General features: G+C 47.4%; 1 protein-coding gene across 1 annotated transcript; it reads left to right on the top strand.

Moving 5' to 3' along the window:
• Window positions 1–300: 300 nt before the first annotated feature.
• LOC144231525 (protein S100-A12-like) lies at window positions 301–1750 on the top strand. The gene is made up of 3 exons (XM_077764011.1): window positions 301–404; window positions 948–1094; window positions 1494–1750. Exons 2-3 carry the CDS (start codon window positions 957–959, stop codon window positions 1632–1634), a joined length of 279 nt encoding a protein of 92 aa, XP_077620137.1. The 5' UTR covers window positions 301–404; window positions 948–956; the 3' UTR covers window positions 1635–1750.
• Window positions 1751–15502: the final 13752 nt, after the last annotated feature.

Below are 15502 nucleotides of genomic sequence, written 5' to 3'. Positions count from 1 at the left end.
TCCTTTCCTTTCCAGTCAGATGCCACCCAAGCAGCAAAACCCGTCCCCATGGCCTTTTAGTAGGAAGCAGGGGACAGAGCTGAACCAGAAGACTGGATCTTGCCCCAGAGATGAGGCCCTGTGGGTGGGTGGGATTGGGGTGGGGTGGGGCTCTGTGTCAGTCTGAGCAGGGCTGGCTTCTGCCATGGGAGCAATACGGGCTGCTGGTGTTGCAGTAAAAGCCACAGGTCCAAAGCTTCTGTTGAGCAACAAAGCCTTGTCTAGCAATTGCCTCAAGATGAATCAGAGAGATTTCTTCACTTGAGGTTGAAGGTGAAGCCTGGAGTACCTTATAAAAACCTCCCTCCGTACTCCTCACCAGTGTTGTCTTCTTGCTACATTTCTACTCTCCTGCACATTGAAGGGTAAGTGTCCTGTCTTGGCTGTGCATTCAAGGGACTCACAGGGTAGTGGCTGAAGGCTGTTGGAAGCCACAGCCTTTTGCCTGCCAGAGCCTCTTTGGGCTGACTGCACTTTGGACCCAAGGGGACCAGCCCTTGCTGTGCTAGGTAGACTGTTTCAGAACTTAGGGATGGTGAAGGTGGAGGGGGACTGGTGAATGTCTGTAAGAGACCTATGGCCAAAATGCCATCACCTGGGTAAAGGGAACGGCTTGGCTAACCTCCAAGCCCTTCCCAGGTGTGCTTGGGTGAATAACACCCCCTGAGTTATACTCCAGAGGAGCTATGCAACTGGGGCTGATTCTTTTAGACTTTGGACGGCACTATGTGAACCCTCTCTGCTAGCCTGTCTACAAATGAAAAATTCACCACAGACCAAACAGAGCAGAGAGAACAGAAAGCAGACATGGGGAAAGTCATCCTTTGTCTAAACCAGAAAGAGAGGAGAGAGTGGATGTGGGGTGGGGTGGGAGAGGGATTGCGTTAGAACTCTCTTGTCTCCTGAAGGTTGGGAGGATGACTAAGCTGGAAGACCACTTGGAGGGCATCATTAATGTCTTCCACCAGTACTCAGTCCGAGTGGGGCATTTTGACACCCTCTCCAAGGGTGAGCTGAAGCAGCTGATCACAAGGGAACTTACAAACTCCATCAAGGTAGGTGATACCCTTCTCCAAACTTGCCCACTGAAGGACGGGGGTGGAGTTGGCTGAGGACGCTCTCCTTAGCTGTGGGGCAGGGGATCTGCCTCCCTCTCTCCATAGCTCACTCTGCCACCTCGGGCTCTATTCGCCTCTCTCTCTGGGATTGTTTCCTTACCTGTGGGGATTAGTGAGCTACAGAGACCTTCTAGGTCGGGACTTGTGTGGCTCTATGTTGGCTCATGACAGCTCCTTCCCTCCATCTTCTATTTTATTACATTGGATTCTCCAACACAGTTTTGGTGAATGAGTTAATGTCCCTGGACCTCCCTGAGCTGAGCTCTGAGGGATGAGAGGCCGCCCAGAGAAAGGGGAGGAGAGTCTGAGCTTACTGTTTCTGATGTCCCCTTCTAGAATACCAAAGACCAACCTACCATTGACAAGATATTCCAAGATCTGGATGCTGATAAAGATGGACAGGTCACCTTTGATGAATTTGTAGTCCTGGTGTGCCGCGTGCTACGGACCGCCCATGAGAATATCCACAAAGAGTAGAAAGCTCTGAGGGGCTTTTCTCCAGCAACATTCCCAAGAAGGCTTTTCCTTCTAATCACCAAAGCCCAGCCTTATGTGAGGGAAATGAGAGTTAATAAATATATTCTTGAAAAGTTCTTAACAGTGTGCACTTTCTTTCCATGCCCATGGTCCCCAAACTGGATCACACTCGCCCCTGTGATTCTTATAAACCTAATTTAGACCCTTGAAACCCCCTACCTGTTTGTTCATTTGTTCACCAACTATTGAATGTACACTGTTTGTTCATTTATTCAATCATTCAACAAATATTCACTGAATATCTAGCCAGAGTCCAAAGACACAAATCCCTGTCCACCTGGGGCTTGTGTTCTATTGGAGAAGGATAGAAAACAAACAAATAGACAAAAAAATAAAAGTACATCATATGATACAGTGGTAGGTAGTGATGAGGGATATGAAGTAAGCTAAAGAGGGAGGTAAGGTTGGGGTGGAAGGAGAAGGAGGGGCATGCTGGCTTAATACGATGCTCAAGGAATGCATTTGGGCAGAAACCCGAGAGAGGAAGGAGAGCATCTTGAAAATATCTGGGCCAAGAGCTGCTGGCAGTGGGAGGCCAAGGCCCTGAGGTGGACACACATTTAATCTGCTCAAAAGCCAGCAAGAAAGGCCATGTGCAGGAACTGAGATGGAGTGTGCGCCGGCCGGAAGCAGGGAGCAGGGGCTCGAAGACCATGGAGTGGACTTCGGATTTTAAGGGTGCTAAGGAGCCACTGGGTAGTTTTGAGCAAGGGATTGAGATGATTTCATTTATATTTCAAAATTTCACTCCTTTTGTGGAGAAGGAATTGTAGGGGTCGGACCAGAGAGGAAGCAAGAACAGTGAATATCAGTTCTCTGGAGTAGTGCTGGCCAGTAGAAATACACTATGAGCCAAGTTTGTGATTTTTTTTTAACTTTTTTTTTTAATGTTTTATTTATTTCGAGGAGAGAGAGAGAGAGACAGCATGAGCAGGGAAGGGTCAGAGAGAGAGGGAGATACAGACTCTGAAACAGGCTCCAGGCTCTGAGCTGGCAGTCAGCACAGAGCCCGACGCGGGGCTCGAACCCACGATCCGCGAGATCATGACCTAAGCGAAAGTCGGACGCTTAACCGACTAAGCCACCCAGGCGCCCCTAAGTTTGTGATTTTAAGTTTACCTGTGGTCATATTTTTAAAAAGGTGAAAATAAAGAGGAAGTTAATTTTAACAATACATTTTGAAAACCCAGTAGAACAAGAAAGTATCACTTCAACAACATAAACGTTATTATTGAGATATTTTGCATTCTTTCTTTTTTTCCCTAAGCCTTTGAAGTCCAGCACGCCTCATCTGGCACATGGAGCTCATGGTGATCATATTGGAAGTGCAGCCTTAGCCCATTTGAGAGATGAGGGGGCTGGACTAGGGTGGAAGGCATGCTGGTAGTAAGGGTAGGCAGGCTCTGCAAACATTTGAAGGTTGGAAATGAGAAATCAAAGATTACTGCAAAGGTTTTTCCCTGAGACATGTGCTGGATGCTGAGGATACGGAGATGAGAGACAAAGTCTCTGCCAGGGGAGAACTTGAGCAACAGAAATCCCCACACGGTGTCATATTTGTTTCGACAGAAGTAAGCACAGGGTGTTGTGGAGGACAGGGGAGTGGCCCAGCCTTGGGGTCAGTTAGGGTTAGGGGTCAGTTAGGGGGGGTCAGTTAGGGTTCCTGCGGAGATCCCTTGGACACGAAATTTGTGGCAGGACTTTGGAAGAGGGGAAATGATGCAGAATTTACATGAAACTTTCCTTGGTTCTCTCAAGGCGGTGGGCAGGGGACAGGAAGGCGTAGAGAGCAACAAGGGACACAAGATTATGGAGAAGAGGGTTAGCTCTCTCCAGCCCAGGGCAAGGCGAGGGAACACTTTTCGGGCCCAGACTCCCTCCTCAGTGTGGCCTAGGCCAGGTTCTAGGACTCTACCGCTCTTCTTCTGTGCTCTTCACTCCTGTTGTGGGTCTGCATTCGCTGCTGTCATTGTTAAATGTCTATCTCCAGTGGGGGCGCCTGGGTGGCTTAGTCGGTTGAGCGTCCGACTTTCACTTAGGTCATGATCTCGCGGTTCGTGGGTTCGAGCCCCGCGTCGGGCTCTGTGCTGACTGCCAGCTCAGAGCCTGGAGCCTGTTTCAGTCTGTGACTCCCTCTCTCTCTGACCCTCCCCTGCTCATGCTGTCTCTCTCTCTCTCTCTCCTAGAAATAAATAAAAATATTAAACAAACTTTGTTTTAAAAAAAAATGTCTATCTCCAGTGGACGAGAGTGTTTGAGAGCAGGTGCTGTAGCACTGTGCCTGGCACGTGGGAGGGTTTCATGAATATCTCTTACATGAATGAGTGTATGGAAATCAGTATGGTTATTGGTTTGATTCCTTACAAATGGTCCCAGAAGAAAGAAGAAAGAACATGGCCTCTAAGGGACAGTGTCAGTGTTCCCTGGCGGGAAGTGAATTCAGTCTGATTGAGCAGAAATCATTGGGGAGTGTCCCTGCCCTTAATCTCTGCTTGGTGCCAAGTCTGGTCTGGGGAGGATGGGTGCCACTTTGGATCACACTCCATTCAGTTGGGTGTCAGAATACGTATATGTTGTGGATTGAATGTTTGTGGGCCCATCACTGTAATGGTATTTGGAGAGGGGGCCTTCGAGAAGTAATTAGGTTTAGACCAAGTCATGAGGGTGGAACCTTCATGATGGGATTCGTGCCCTTCTAAGGAAAGGGGAAGGCCATGTGAACACACAGCAGAAGGTGCTGTCTGCAAGCTAGGAGGAGAGCCCTTTCCATGACCTGACCATGTTGGCTTCTAGTCTGATGAATGGTGAGAAATACTGTTGTTGAAGCCACCAGTCAATGGCATTTCTCTCTAGCAGCCTGAGCAGAATAAGATGCCACAGAAACAGCAGCCAGGGCACAGCCTTGGGCTCTGGCAGACCCTCTGGCTCCCCTGGGCTCTTCAGCAGGAAGAACAGGCCAAAGGGGTAGACTTTGTGACACAATTTGAGAAAGATCAGGTAATTTTCTGGAACCCAGGTATGATATGCGAAGCAAGAAGGGTTGGTTTGTTTTTTCCCGTTGGGGGAGGGGTGGGCCTGTCTTTCAGTTTATTCCGTGGAGAGCCCTGTGGAGGTGATGCAGAGGAAGCTGGGATTGAGGACAGTGCCCAGGAAGTGATGGGTCCTGACCCCTGAGGCCAGGGCCGGAGGTTTGCAGGGCCCCTTCCCTGAGGAAACTGCTGCTTCTGTGGGCTGTGGCTCTGTGGTATAGCTGAGGCAGGGTGCAGTGGGGTTGGCAGAAGAGGAAGGGACTCAGAGCCCCGAGAAGGGTCCAAGCCTGGAAGTGTTCCATTACTAAATGAGAATGAGGAGACATTTGGGGACGGCCCTTACTCGCTGGGTGACCACAGTGGCCTCTCTGCATCTCTGTTTTATTCATTTTTGGAGAATCCAAAGGAATTCAAGAAACTCATTTTGAAGAGTTTAGACTAGATGAACACTCAGGTGTCATCCGGTTTTACTGGTTTGGAAACTTTAGTAAGATGGAGGAGAACTTTGAGTGAGATCTAGAAGGGTCAGAAGAAAGGGAGTTTTTGGTCACTAAAGGATAGTGGCCAGTAGCGAAAGGCTTGGGGTTATAGTTCTGGGTTCAGACCCTAGTTTTACCACTTACTGTGAGACCTTGAACAAGTCACTCAAAATCTCTAAGTCCCAGTTTTCCTATCAATAAAGTGGAGATAACACTGATCCCTCTCTTCCAGACTTTGTGTGAGGACCAGTCACTGTGTGGAGCACTCAGCGCAGCTCCTGATACCAAGCAAGCGCCCAACAGCCATTAGCATTAAGAGTAAGATACTAACTCTTGTAGAATGTAATAGCTGGTCGGCTACTTGCTGCTGCAGCCACAATAGATGCAGTTTACTTTAAACTCAACCAAAGATTGAGGTTATTTTTGGGATAAAGTTGGATAAAGTTGACCAGTGCTGGACAAGTAATCAAGGACAGCTAAGCACTATCTTTCCCTAAAGGCCTTGAAACCAGACTAGGCTGTTGTTCCCCAAACCAGAGCATTCCTGAGATGCAGAGTCCTATCAGAATATGGTAGAAAACAACAGTCAACGAATAAGAACAAAACCCAGTGTATTTGCCGTTGTGGAAAAATTCAGCAGCCATGATTTAGTTTCAAAACAGCCAACTGAATTGCCAACTTAACTTAAATCTTATTTAGAGATATTTTTAGGGCCCTCACACTTGGTAAAAATTTATCAGCCAGAGGCACTTGAGGGCAATGAAAGGCACCTCTGCCTGAAATCAAATGTGCCTGGATAGCCTCCCAGGTCCACTGCTCTTTGGCTCTGTGAGTTTGAGTAAGTGGCCTCCTTTGTGTGAGCCTCAGTCTTCCCTCCTGGAAAGTGTAATTTGGACTTAGATGAAAATGCAGAGCCTTGTCCCCCAATGATGGCAGGCTTCAGGAAACAAAAGGGCAGACATGAGCACTGTTAGAACCATAGGACCCCAGAGACTGGACCTGTCCTCTCCAGCATCGTGCCATCAGCCTCTTGCTCATCACTCTGAGCCCTGGTCTCCAGCCATTCCAGAATGTTCTCCAGTTTCCCCATGAACTTTTGGACCTCTTAGATTCTTCACCTGCTGTACTATTGTCCTCTTTGTCTGAAGTGCTCTCTCGTCCCTTTAAGATGCACCAGATCTTGGCACCAGATCACAGAGATTTAGATCTCTTGCTTACCCACTAAGGCCCCCCCCAAATGTCACATCCACTAGGGAACTCACCCCTTAACATCCCTCACATGTTTCCACTCTCCCATCCAGAGGAGGTTTCCTGGGAACTCTGGGGTTTGCCTGCACATCATGATTAGTCTGACAGAGTGCCTGGCTAAAGGTGTTATTATTCGATGAAGGACACCAATGCCACTGTCTTGGGTGCAATACCTTGCCCTTTGGAAATATATCTCAGGCAGGCTGCTGGCACACAAAGGTAAGGCAAGCCAAGCCAAAGTACGTATTGAGAGTTTGGAAGTTAGGAAAAGGCCTGGAGTCAACGAGATGGCTTTCGGGAGCTCCCAGTGCAAGAATGACTAGGACTCATCATTTTAGCTTAGCCAAGACAAAAAGTCATCCAAGTCAAAAGAAGCAAACTAGACTATGCTTCCATTTCTGTGATTACCTAACACAGCTCTGGGCACACAGAAGCTCAACTCTTGCCCTTTCAGCACTCACCTGGGCCTTAATCTGCAGGAGATTTCCTTAACCTTCTTTCTCTCTCTCCCAACCTCTACCCAAGCTGAGAAGACAGACAAAAGGTGGTTCCTCTGTGCTTCCAGGGCGCCTTGTGATTATAACCCACCTTCACTTTTCCTTTGTCCATACCGTGATATTGTAAATGTCTATTGGGGTGTTTGTTGCCCCCATCAGGCCAAGGGCTCCTCGACAGCAGAGACCTAATGTAGTATTTGATGTGAAGATCAGGCTCAGTGCAACAGCTTCCTACATGGTCCCTATGTTTCTAGTCTAGACCCCATCCCTCCTCCACACACAAATCACATTGTGTCACTTGATTAAAACCTGCCAGAACCTTTCCAGTTCTTGTCATCTGGGCTCATTTTCATATTGCTTCCCGGGGAGGCCCTGCCTGGTTCCCCGCCCCACACAACACTCCATCACATCTCGCTCTTTAATTTTCCTTATGGAGCTCATCACCTCTGGAATTATCTATTCTTTATTCCTTGGCTTGTTTACTGTCTGACTCTCCTATAGACATAAACTCACAAGCGCAGGGACTCATCTGCTCTGTTGGCCCAGCACCAGGGACAGTGTTTGCAGGGGGTTGCTCCTTAACACCTGGCTGCTGAATCAATGAATAATCGATGGATGTTGGTTTAGTGGAATCAAGTCAGTGTTTTCTAACTGGGGGAATGAGCAGCTGATCCAAAATGCAAGAGAGATGCTTGTGGTTGTGGTTGGGAGGACAGAACTTTCCGGCAACAGATGGGCCCCACCTCAGAGGATTTTGGAGGTCCTGCTGTGTGGTGAACTCCTCTCCCTGGACCTCAGCAATATTTGAAGGCTGTTGTCATGATCCTGCCCCCGCTCCCCTTGCTTCTCATTTTCAGGCTCACGACCCTCAGCTCCTTGTGATTTTCTCTTTCCGCTATTAGCAGGTGCCTCTGAAGCTGAGCGTGTTCTGCCTTGGAAGAATCATCTTTGGCTAGAAATGACTCTGAATTACTTCTTAAAGGCATTGCCCTTCTTGGAAACTCTCCAGCTACTTGGCACTGTACTTTGCCACTGAGACCAGGAGGGCAGAAAGCAACATATGAAGAAAAGACTCAGAGAGAGAACGTAGACTGAAGGGAGAAGGACAGTGCAGCCCCTAGGAAAGGAGGAGAGAGGGATGGATTGGAACTGGGTCCCATGCTTCTCCTTCAGGCTTTGGCCACAATCCCCTTTCTCACTGATCTGCATGTGACAATTCTTGTACATGGGTAAAAATGGGAAGCTCACAACAGATGGGGAAAATGTGGGGGTGCTTGCAGGAAGGGGCCAGCTGGCCCTCCCCGGTGCTCACATTCCCTGTCTCCTGTATGTGAGGGGATCTCTGCAGACAGGGTCGGGGTCCCATCAGGCAGTGGAGCCAGCTGGAGTCTTGGGGTATGGGATTGTCCCAGGCGCGAGCCCTGAGAGGCAATACGACTTGAGCAACCATGTGTTTCAGGTCTGCTGTCACTTTGGTAGTTGGAATGTCAAAACCCATGACACAGGGCTCTTTATAGCAACTTCGGGGAGGGGTGGGGGTTTGGAGTTTACCTCAGAGCAGGGTTTGTGTCAGGGTTGTGTAAGATTGCCTCACCAGGCTGCTGAAAGCTGAGGCCTTTGTTCTTGGTTATGTCTTGGGAAACAGTACAGAATCATCTTCTTTATCCTGCAGGGCTTGGGGAACATGTCTGTCCTGGATGAGGTGGGACCTGGGAACTGGAGATGCCCTGCTGGATTCACCTTCTCTGAGAAGTTCCACCTTGGGTTCTCTTTAACTCCCACTGGACTATCTGGTAACTTCCTCACCTGCCCAGGGCCTGCCTGCTCGTTCCCACCCGAAATCCATCCCATAAGCCACACAGAAAGAGACTTTAAAGTATGGTTAAATCACATCCCTTCCTAAAACCCCCACTGCTTCTGCCCTCCCTTCTGCTGAGAGTGCAAGCTCCAGGTCTAGAACCTGGCTTGCTCCCCTCTGCCTCTCCTACCTTCCCTCTCCCAACCCGACGGCTCCTCGCTCCTGATCAGATCCCACATCTGCCCATTTCCAGGCCTTCACACACACATTCTCCTTGTTCTGAGCACCCACATGTTTATTCAGGGTTGCCCACAGCTTTGATGTAGCTCTAATATGTACCCTCCAGCTCCCACTGGAGGACAGCATGCCCACCTCAGAGTCCCACCAAATTTTACCTTTTCTGGTCTTTTATTTCCCCTATTAAAATAATCTGAGGAGCTGTTTTATTTGACCTATAGGCCTGGGGGCTTCTTAATTACAGGGCAAGGCCTTATTTCCCATACCCCTCCCCCACCCCCATCAATGTGTGTTGAATGCATGAATGAATAGACAAACAAGTGAATGATAAGATAACTCACCTCTTCCCCCAAGTCTAAAGCATCCTACGCCACCCAGGCCCCAGAGCACATTCAGAGCACTATTAAGCGTCTGGGCAGCTTAGGGTGCCTCTCTTCCTCATCCCTCCCAGAAAAACTACCCAGAAGTTCAGGTTCTACTGCTAGGGAGGGCAACTCCCTCTTATAGGAACCAAGGGGCAGGCATCTCATGACAGGTTCTCCATTCTTTAGTCACCATGAGGTGGGGAAGCCCCAAAAGTTCTCATTTCCCAAAAGGACTCCTTAATCACAGAGGTATGATTCTCATGTGGGGTGGAAACCCGAACCTTGGCCTGAACCAGGAAGCTGGTTCCTGTCTACTCAACAGGACCAGCTTTTTAATTTTTAATTTTTAGTCGAAGTCTAGTTGATGTATAATATTCTATTCGTTTCAGGCATACAACATAGTACTGTTACCCCGTGCTCATCACGGTGAGTGTACTTACTGTCAGTCATCACACAACACTGTGCTGTAGTTTTTGTCCCTGTGACTTATTTATGTTATTACCAGAAATTCATACCTCTTATTTCTCTTCACCTGTTTTGCTCATCCCCCCAACTCACTCTCCCCTCTGACAACCACAAATTCATTCTCTGTATTTGAGTCTGTTTGTGTTTCTTTTGGTTTTATTTGTTTGTTTGCTTGTTTTGTTTTGTAGATCCCATATATAAATGAAATCGTATGGTATTTGTCTTTGACTTATTTCACTTAGCATAATTCTTCCGGGTTCATCCATGTTGTTATGAATGGCAAGATTTCATTTTTTTTTTTTTTTTTTTTTTTATGGCTGAGGAAAACATTATGGAGATTCCTCAAAAGGTTAAAAATAGAATTACTATATGATCCATTAATTCCACTACTGGCTATTTACCCAAAGAAAATGAAAACACTAATTTAAAAAATATATATACACTCCCATGTTTATTGCAGTGTTATTTACAATATCAAGCTATGGAATCAGTCCAACATGTCTATCCATAGATGAATGGATAAAGAAGATACTACAGGGGCGCCTGGGTGGCTTAGTCGGTTAAGCGTCCGACTTTCGCTTAGGTCATGATCTTGCGGTTCGTGGGTTCGAGCCCCGCGTCGGGCTCTGTGCTGACTGCCAGCTCGGAGCCTGGAGCCTGTTTCAGTCTGTGACTCCCTCTCTCTCTGACCCTCCCCTGCTCACGCTGTCTCTCTCTCTCCTAGAAATAAATAAAACATAAAAAAAAATTTAAAAAAAAAAGAAGATACTACACACACACACACACACATACACACACAGAGGGATATTACTCAGTCAATATTATATACACAGCATATCTTTATCCATTCATCTACTGATGGACACTTGAGCTGCTTCCATACCTTGTCTATTGTAAATAATGCTGCAATAAACATAAGGGCACATATATCTTTTTGAATTAGTGCTTTTGTATTCTTCAGGTAAATACCCAGAAATGGAATCACTTCTATTTTTAAATTTTGAGGAAATTCCATACTCTTTTTCACAGTGGCTGGACCAATCTACATTCCCATCAATAGTGCACCAGGATTCCTTTCCTCCACATCCTCACCAACATTCTTATTTTTTTTCTTTTTGATAACAGCCATTCTGACAGATATGAATTGATATCTAATTGTGGTTTTGATTTGCATTTCCCTAATGATGAGTGATGTTGAGCATCTTTCCATGGGTCTATTGGCCATCTGTACGTCTTCTTTGGGAAAATTTCTGTTCAGGTCCTTGGTCAATTTTTTAATTCAATTATTTGGAGTTATTTGATGTTGGGTTATATGAATTATGTAATATATTTTAGATTAAAAATTTTTTAATGTTTATTTATTCTTGAGAGAGAGAGAGCACAAATGGGGAAGGGGTAGAGAGAAGGAGACATAGAATCTGAAGCAGGCTCCAGGCTCTGAGCTGTCAGCACAGGCCCAACGTGGGGCTTGAACCTATGAACCATGAAATCATGACCTGAGCTGAAGTTGGATGCTTAACCAACTGTGCTACCCAGGCCATCCCTATATTTTAGATATTAATCCCTTATCAGATATATAATTTACAAACATCTTCTACCATTCAGTAGGTTGCTTTTGTTTTGTTGATTGTTTCCTTCACTACGCAAAACCTCTTTAGTTTGATGAACTCCCAATAGCTTATTTTTGTTTTTGTTTTCCTTGCCTGGGGAGACATATCCAGAAAAATATTGCTAAGGCCAATGTACAAGAGTTTATTGCCCATGTTTTAGGAATTTTATGGTTTTAGGTGTCACATTTGGTCTTTAATCCATTTTGAGTTTATTTATGTCTATGGCATTAAGGAAGTTAGAAAAACTTAATCCTTTTGGATGTGGCTTTCCAGTTTTCTTAGCACCATTTGTTGAAGAGACTATTTTTCTCCATTGTATTTTCTTCCTTCTTTGTCATAGATTAATTGGCCATATAATCATGGGTTTATTTTTTACCTCTCTACTCTTTTCCACTGATCTATGTGTCTATTTTAAAAAAATGTTTATTTTTGAGAGTGGGGAGGGGCAGGGAGAGAGGAAGACAGAGAATGTGAAGCAGGCTCTATGTTGACAGCAGAGAGCCCAATGTGGGGCTCCATCTCACGAACTGTGAGATCATGACCTCACCTGAAGTCAGATGGTTAACCAACTGGGTTAACCAACCCAGGTGCCCTTATGTGGTATTTTTGTGCTAATACCACACGGTTTGGATTACCACAGCTTTGTAGTATATAGACTGAAATCTGGGATTGTGGTACCTCCAGTTTTGTTCTTCTTTAAAATTTTTTTAAATGTTTATCCATTTTTGAGAGAGAGAGAGACAAAGTGTGAACAGGGGAGGGGCAGAAAAGGAGGGAGACTCAGAATCTGAAGCAGGCTCCAGGCTCTGCACCAACAGCACAGAGGCTGATGCGGGGCTTGAATTCACAAACCGAGAGATCATGGTCTGTGCTGAAGTTGGATGCTTTACCCACTGAGCCACCCAGGCGTCCTAGTTTGTTATTCTTTCTCAAGATTACTTTGGCTATTCATGGTCTTTTGTAGTTCCATACAACTTTCAGGATCAATTGCAGAACCAGCCTTTTGGAATGGAAGGGGCTAATGGGATGGGAAAGGCTAAATCACCTTTATTAGCTCTCTTGAACTGTGTTTGAGGAAAACCCCACAGGGCTCTGTAAAAGTGGCTTACTCTTAGACCTTCCCCTGGGTTCTAGAACCATGTCCTACTCTCAGACTGAGCGCAGCAGAGACGGGGAAGGGAAGGGGAGAACCCTTGGCATCTATGAAGCTCTGTCCCCTGCCTTCTTGATCTTCAGTTGCCCCCTCCAGGAACCTCTCTGGCTCCACAGGGTCCTAGGACCACCTTACTTTTACTTGCTCATCTGTAATGCTCATTCCAGCACCTGGGGATTTGGAGCAAATCAGCCATAATTTCTGCCTTCAGCACCATCATCAGATTTGATAAGGGGTTACAAGTCTATTAGAAGTGCAATGGTAGGAGGGGTAAGACCCTGCATGTTTGCAGAAGGAGGTGGTCAGGGACATCTTCGTGAAGGGAGTGACAGACTCTGGGCCTTCACAGGTCCCAGGAGACGTGCTAGAGACACCAGGGCGGTAAGAGCATTCCTGGTGTAAAGGCGCAGAGGCTGGAGAAGGCCTGGATACCATTTGCAGAAAATACTTTGAAAAAGTGGGTGGGTGGCTGCATGGATGGAGGGGGTTAGAATTATTCTGTAACCCTAAGGATGTGGGAGGGAAACTAGGATTAATGCCCAGCAGGCACAGGAGACAGATTTTAGCTTGGTGTGATGGAGAACTTTCTAGATGTCACATTAAGATGGTCCCCTACCTGGAGGAGTTCAGCCCGAATCATCATTGGGGAGAATCCATCAAGCACGGGGGTGGAGCAGGTTGGGCTTAAGCAGCAATTTTCGAACTTTTTTCAAGATAAATCCCCTTTTCTACAAATGGAAGCTTCTAGCGTGCAACAGATAAAGCTGGGATGACTGAATAAAGCTTTGGGGGTGGTGGGCTTCAGATTCTCATCACCTTGCTGCCCCCTACCTTCCAGTGTGAGACTCTGTGATGATATACAGAAGCCTTCCCTCTGCCAGTTGTAATCCACTGCCTCCTCCTCCTTTTCTCCACACCGCCCGCGAGAGCAGAGGTAAGCAGACACTTGGCCCTCATGGAGCTCACAGGATAGTGGGGAGGCAGAGTCTCAAACATTTATGGCACATTGCGAAAAGTGAGGGTCGGTAGAGGGTGTGGGGGCAGCTGCCCTACCTGGGGTATCCCAATCCCTGGTTCTCTTTCCCCTAGCAAGCTGCATCCAGAAGGTGACCTCTGCCTGGACGTGAGGGTTAGGGAGAAGGGCTGTCAGAAGGTGAGTTTCCTGAGCTGTTGGCTCCTTAAGTCAGGCAGGGAAGGGACTGGGGGCTTCTACACTCTGCTCTCTGGGGTGCCTGGCTGGCTCTGTCGGTTAAGTATCCGACTCTTGATTTCAGCTCAAGTCATGATCTCACAATTGGTGGGATGGAGTCCTGCACTGAGCTCTGTGCAGACAGTGTGGAGCCTGCTTGGGATTCTCTCTCTCCCTGTCTCTTTGCCCCTCTCCTGCTTGCACTCTCTCTCTAAAAAATAAATAAATAAGCTAAAAACAAAGACAAAGCAAAAACAACTTTTCTCCCCAAGCTCACAGCCTGGAGCAGTTCCTGGAAACACCCTCAAGTGGGAGCCATTAAATCCCTGTGCCCATAGCAGAGGCCCCTGAGCCCTTTGGGCAGAGACCTGCACAGTCCACTGACTACAGCCAAGCAGTGTGAGAAGGTGGAACCTGACTTGCAACTCTCCCCATGCTCAGCAATGAGGAAGGAGCTGGAATATCTAGCTTATGGAGAAGATGGGATTCAAGGCCTTTTCCCTTCTGCACTATTTTGACCAGCTACATCACTTTATGGCCTTGTACTGGTCTCTTCTCCACTCTGTCTCACTCCCTTCATTTGTTGGGGATAGATGAGTGTTGATCTCTTTCCAGCTCCCCAAATCCTAGATCTGTCAAAGCGTTCTCTCTGCTGGAAAGGCAGAGCAGGGCACACAACCCTGATTTGGGCTCTGGTTTTTAGAAGGCCAACCCCAGCCTGGTGGGAAAGGCACTTTCTGGTGAAGCGCTCAGGCCAGAGGTGGCAGAGGAGTCGTCTGAGAGTCTTTGAAATGAGAGACTGGGCATGGAGGCTGCTTGAGGCAGGAGCAGCAGCTTCAGCAGCAGCCATAGGGAAGCTGTGAGCCAAGCCCTGGCATTGTTTTTGTGACTGGGAGCAAATGCCCCTGCTAGGCTGGATTCTCAGCCTTCCACCAGGGACTTCAGGAACCTCAGTCACCTCAGGGAGGTCAGCTTGCCCTTAAGGCTTAGAATTAGAATCCTCAGGCGCAATAGGTTCCCTGGACCCAAAGTCCAACTTCCTCATGTTGGTGGTTGAGCCTTTTATAGTTGCAGGGCCATTGAAAGAGTTCATTCTTCCAATCAGCAGGCAGGAGCTCTCTCTCTCCATCCTGCTGGGGCTGGATGGGTGTGGGGCCAGAATCCCCCACTCTCATCTATGCCTTCACCTGCCCCAGTGTACATCCATGATAAGGAGGCTAGGTCTACAGAAAGACACGTATTTGCTCCCATTGATTCAAAACCAAATTTGTGGGTAAATACACCCAATACAGTTCCTCCCCAGATGTGGCCATAGGTGTATCTCTGGACAATTTCCAGAGAAATAAGGTTCTCTTAGGAGACAGGTGGTTGTGGAAGATGTTGGACAGCACTGGGGGAAGGGGGAGGTCAAGGCTAGGTAGGGGGTGGCTGGCATGTCGAGGGACAGGGATAACCCCTTTTGTTTTTTATGGAGACAAGGGCCAATTTGACAGGCAGTACAAGGAAGTCCTGAGCTGGAGTGGGTTGACTGGGACTGAGCCATGGTGCCTAAGGTCAGAGGTAAGGAAATAGGGCAGTGAACCCAAGGGGCTCAGAGCAGACACGCATTATTGTGGTTTCTCGCTCTGTTATTACCAAATGAAAGGGTTGAGCCCCAGTTAACGGGCAGGGCCATGTAACACCCAGGCCCCCAGAAGGACAGGTGGGGAGGGAGAGTTGAAAGAAGCACACAGAGCTC

Source organism: Crocuta crocuta, unplaced genomic scaffold, assembly GCF_008692635.1.
Source record: "Crocuta crocuta isolate KB4526 unplaced genomic scaffold, BGI_CrCroc_1.0 scaffold528, whole genome shotgun sequence".
NCBI lineage: Eukaryota > Metazoa > Chordata > Mammalia > Carnivora > Hyaenidae > Crocuta > Crocuta crocuta.
The sequence above is the reverse complement of the archived record's forward strand: the minus strand, read 5'-3'. Positions and strand labels throughout refer to the sequence as shown.

Bases quoted from the DNA above. Each gene is read 5' to 3' on its own strand.
- LOC144231525 (XM_077764011.1), top strand. From the start codon at position 957: ATGACTAAGCTGGAAGACCACTTGGAGGGCATCATTAATGTCTTCCAC. The intron at 1,095-1,493 runs GTAGGTGATACC...GTCCCCTTCTAG, and splicing joins AACTTACAAACTCCATCAAG to AATACCAAAGACCAACCTAC.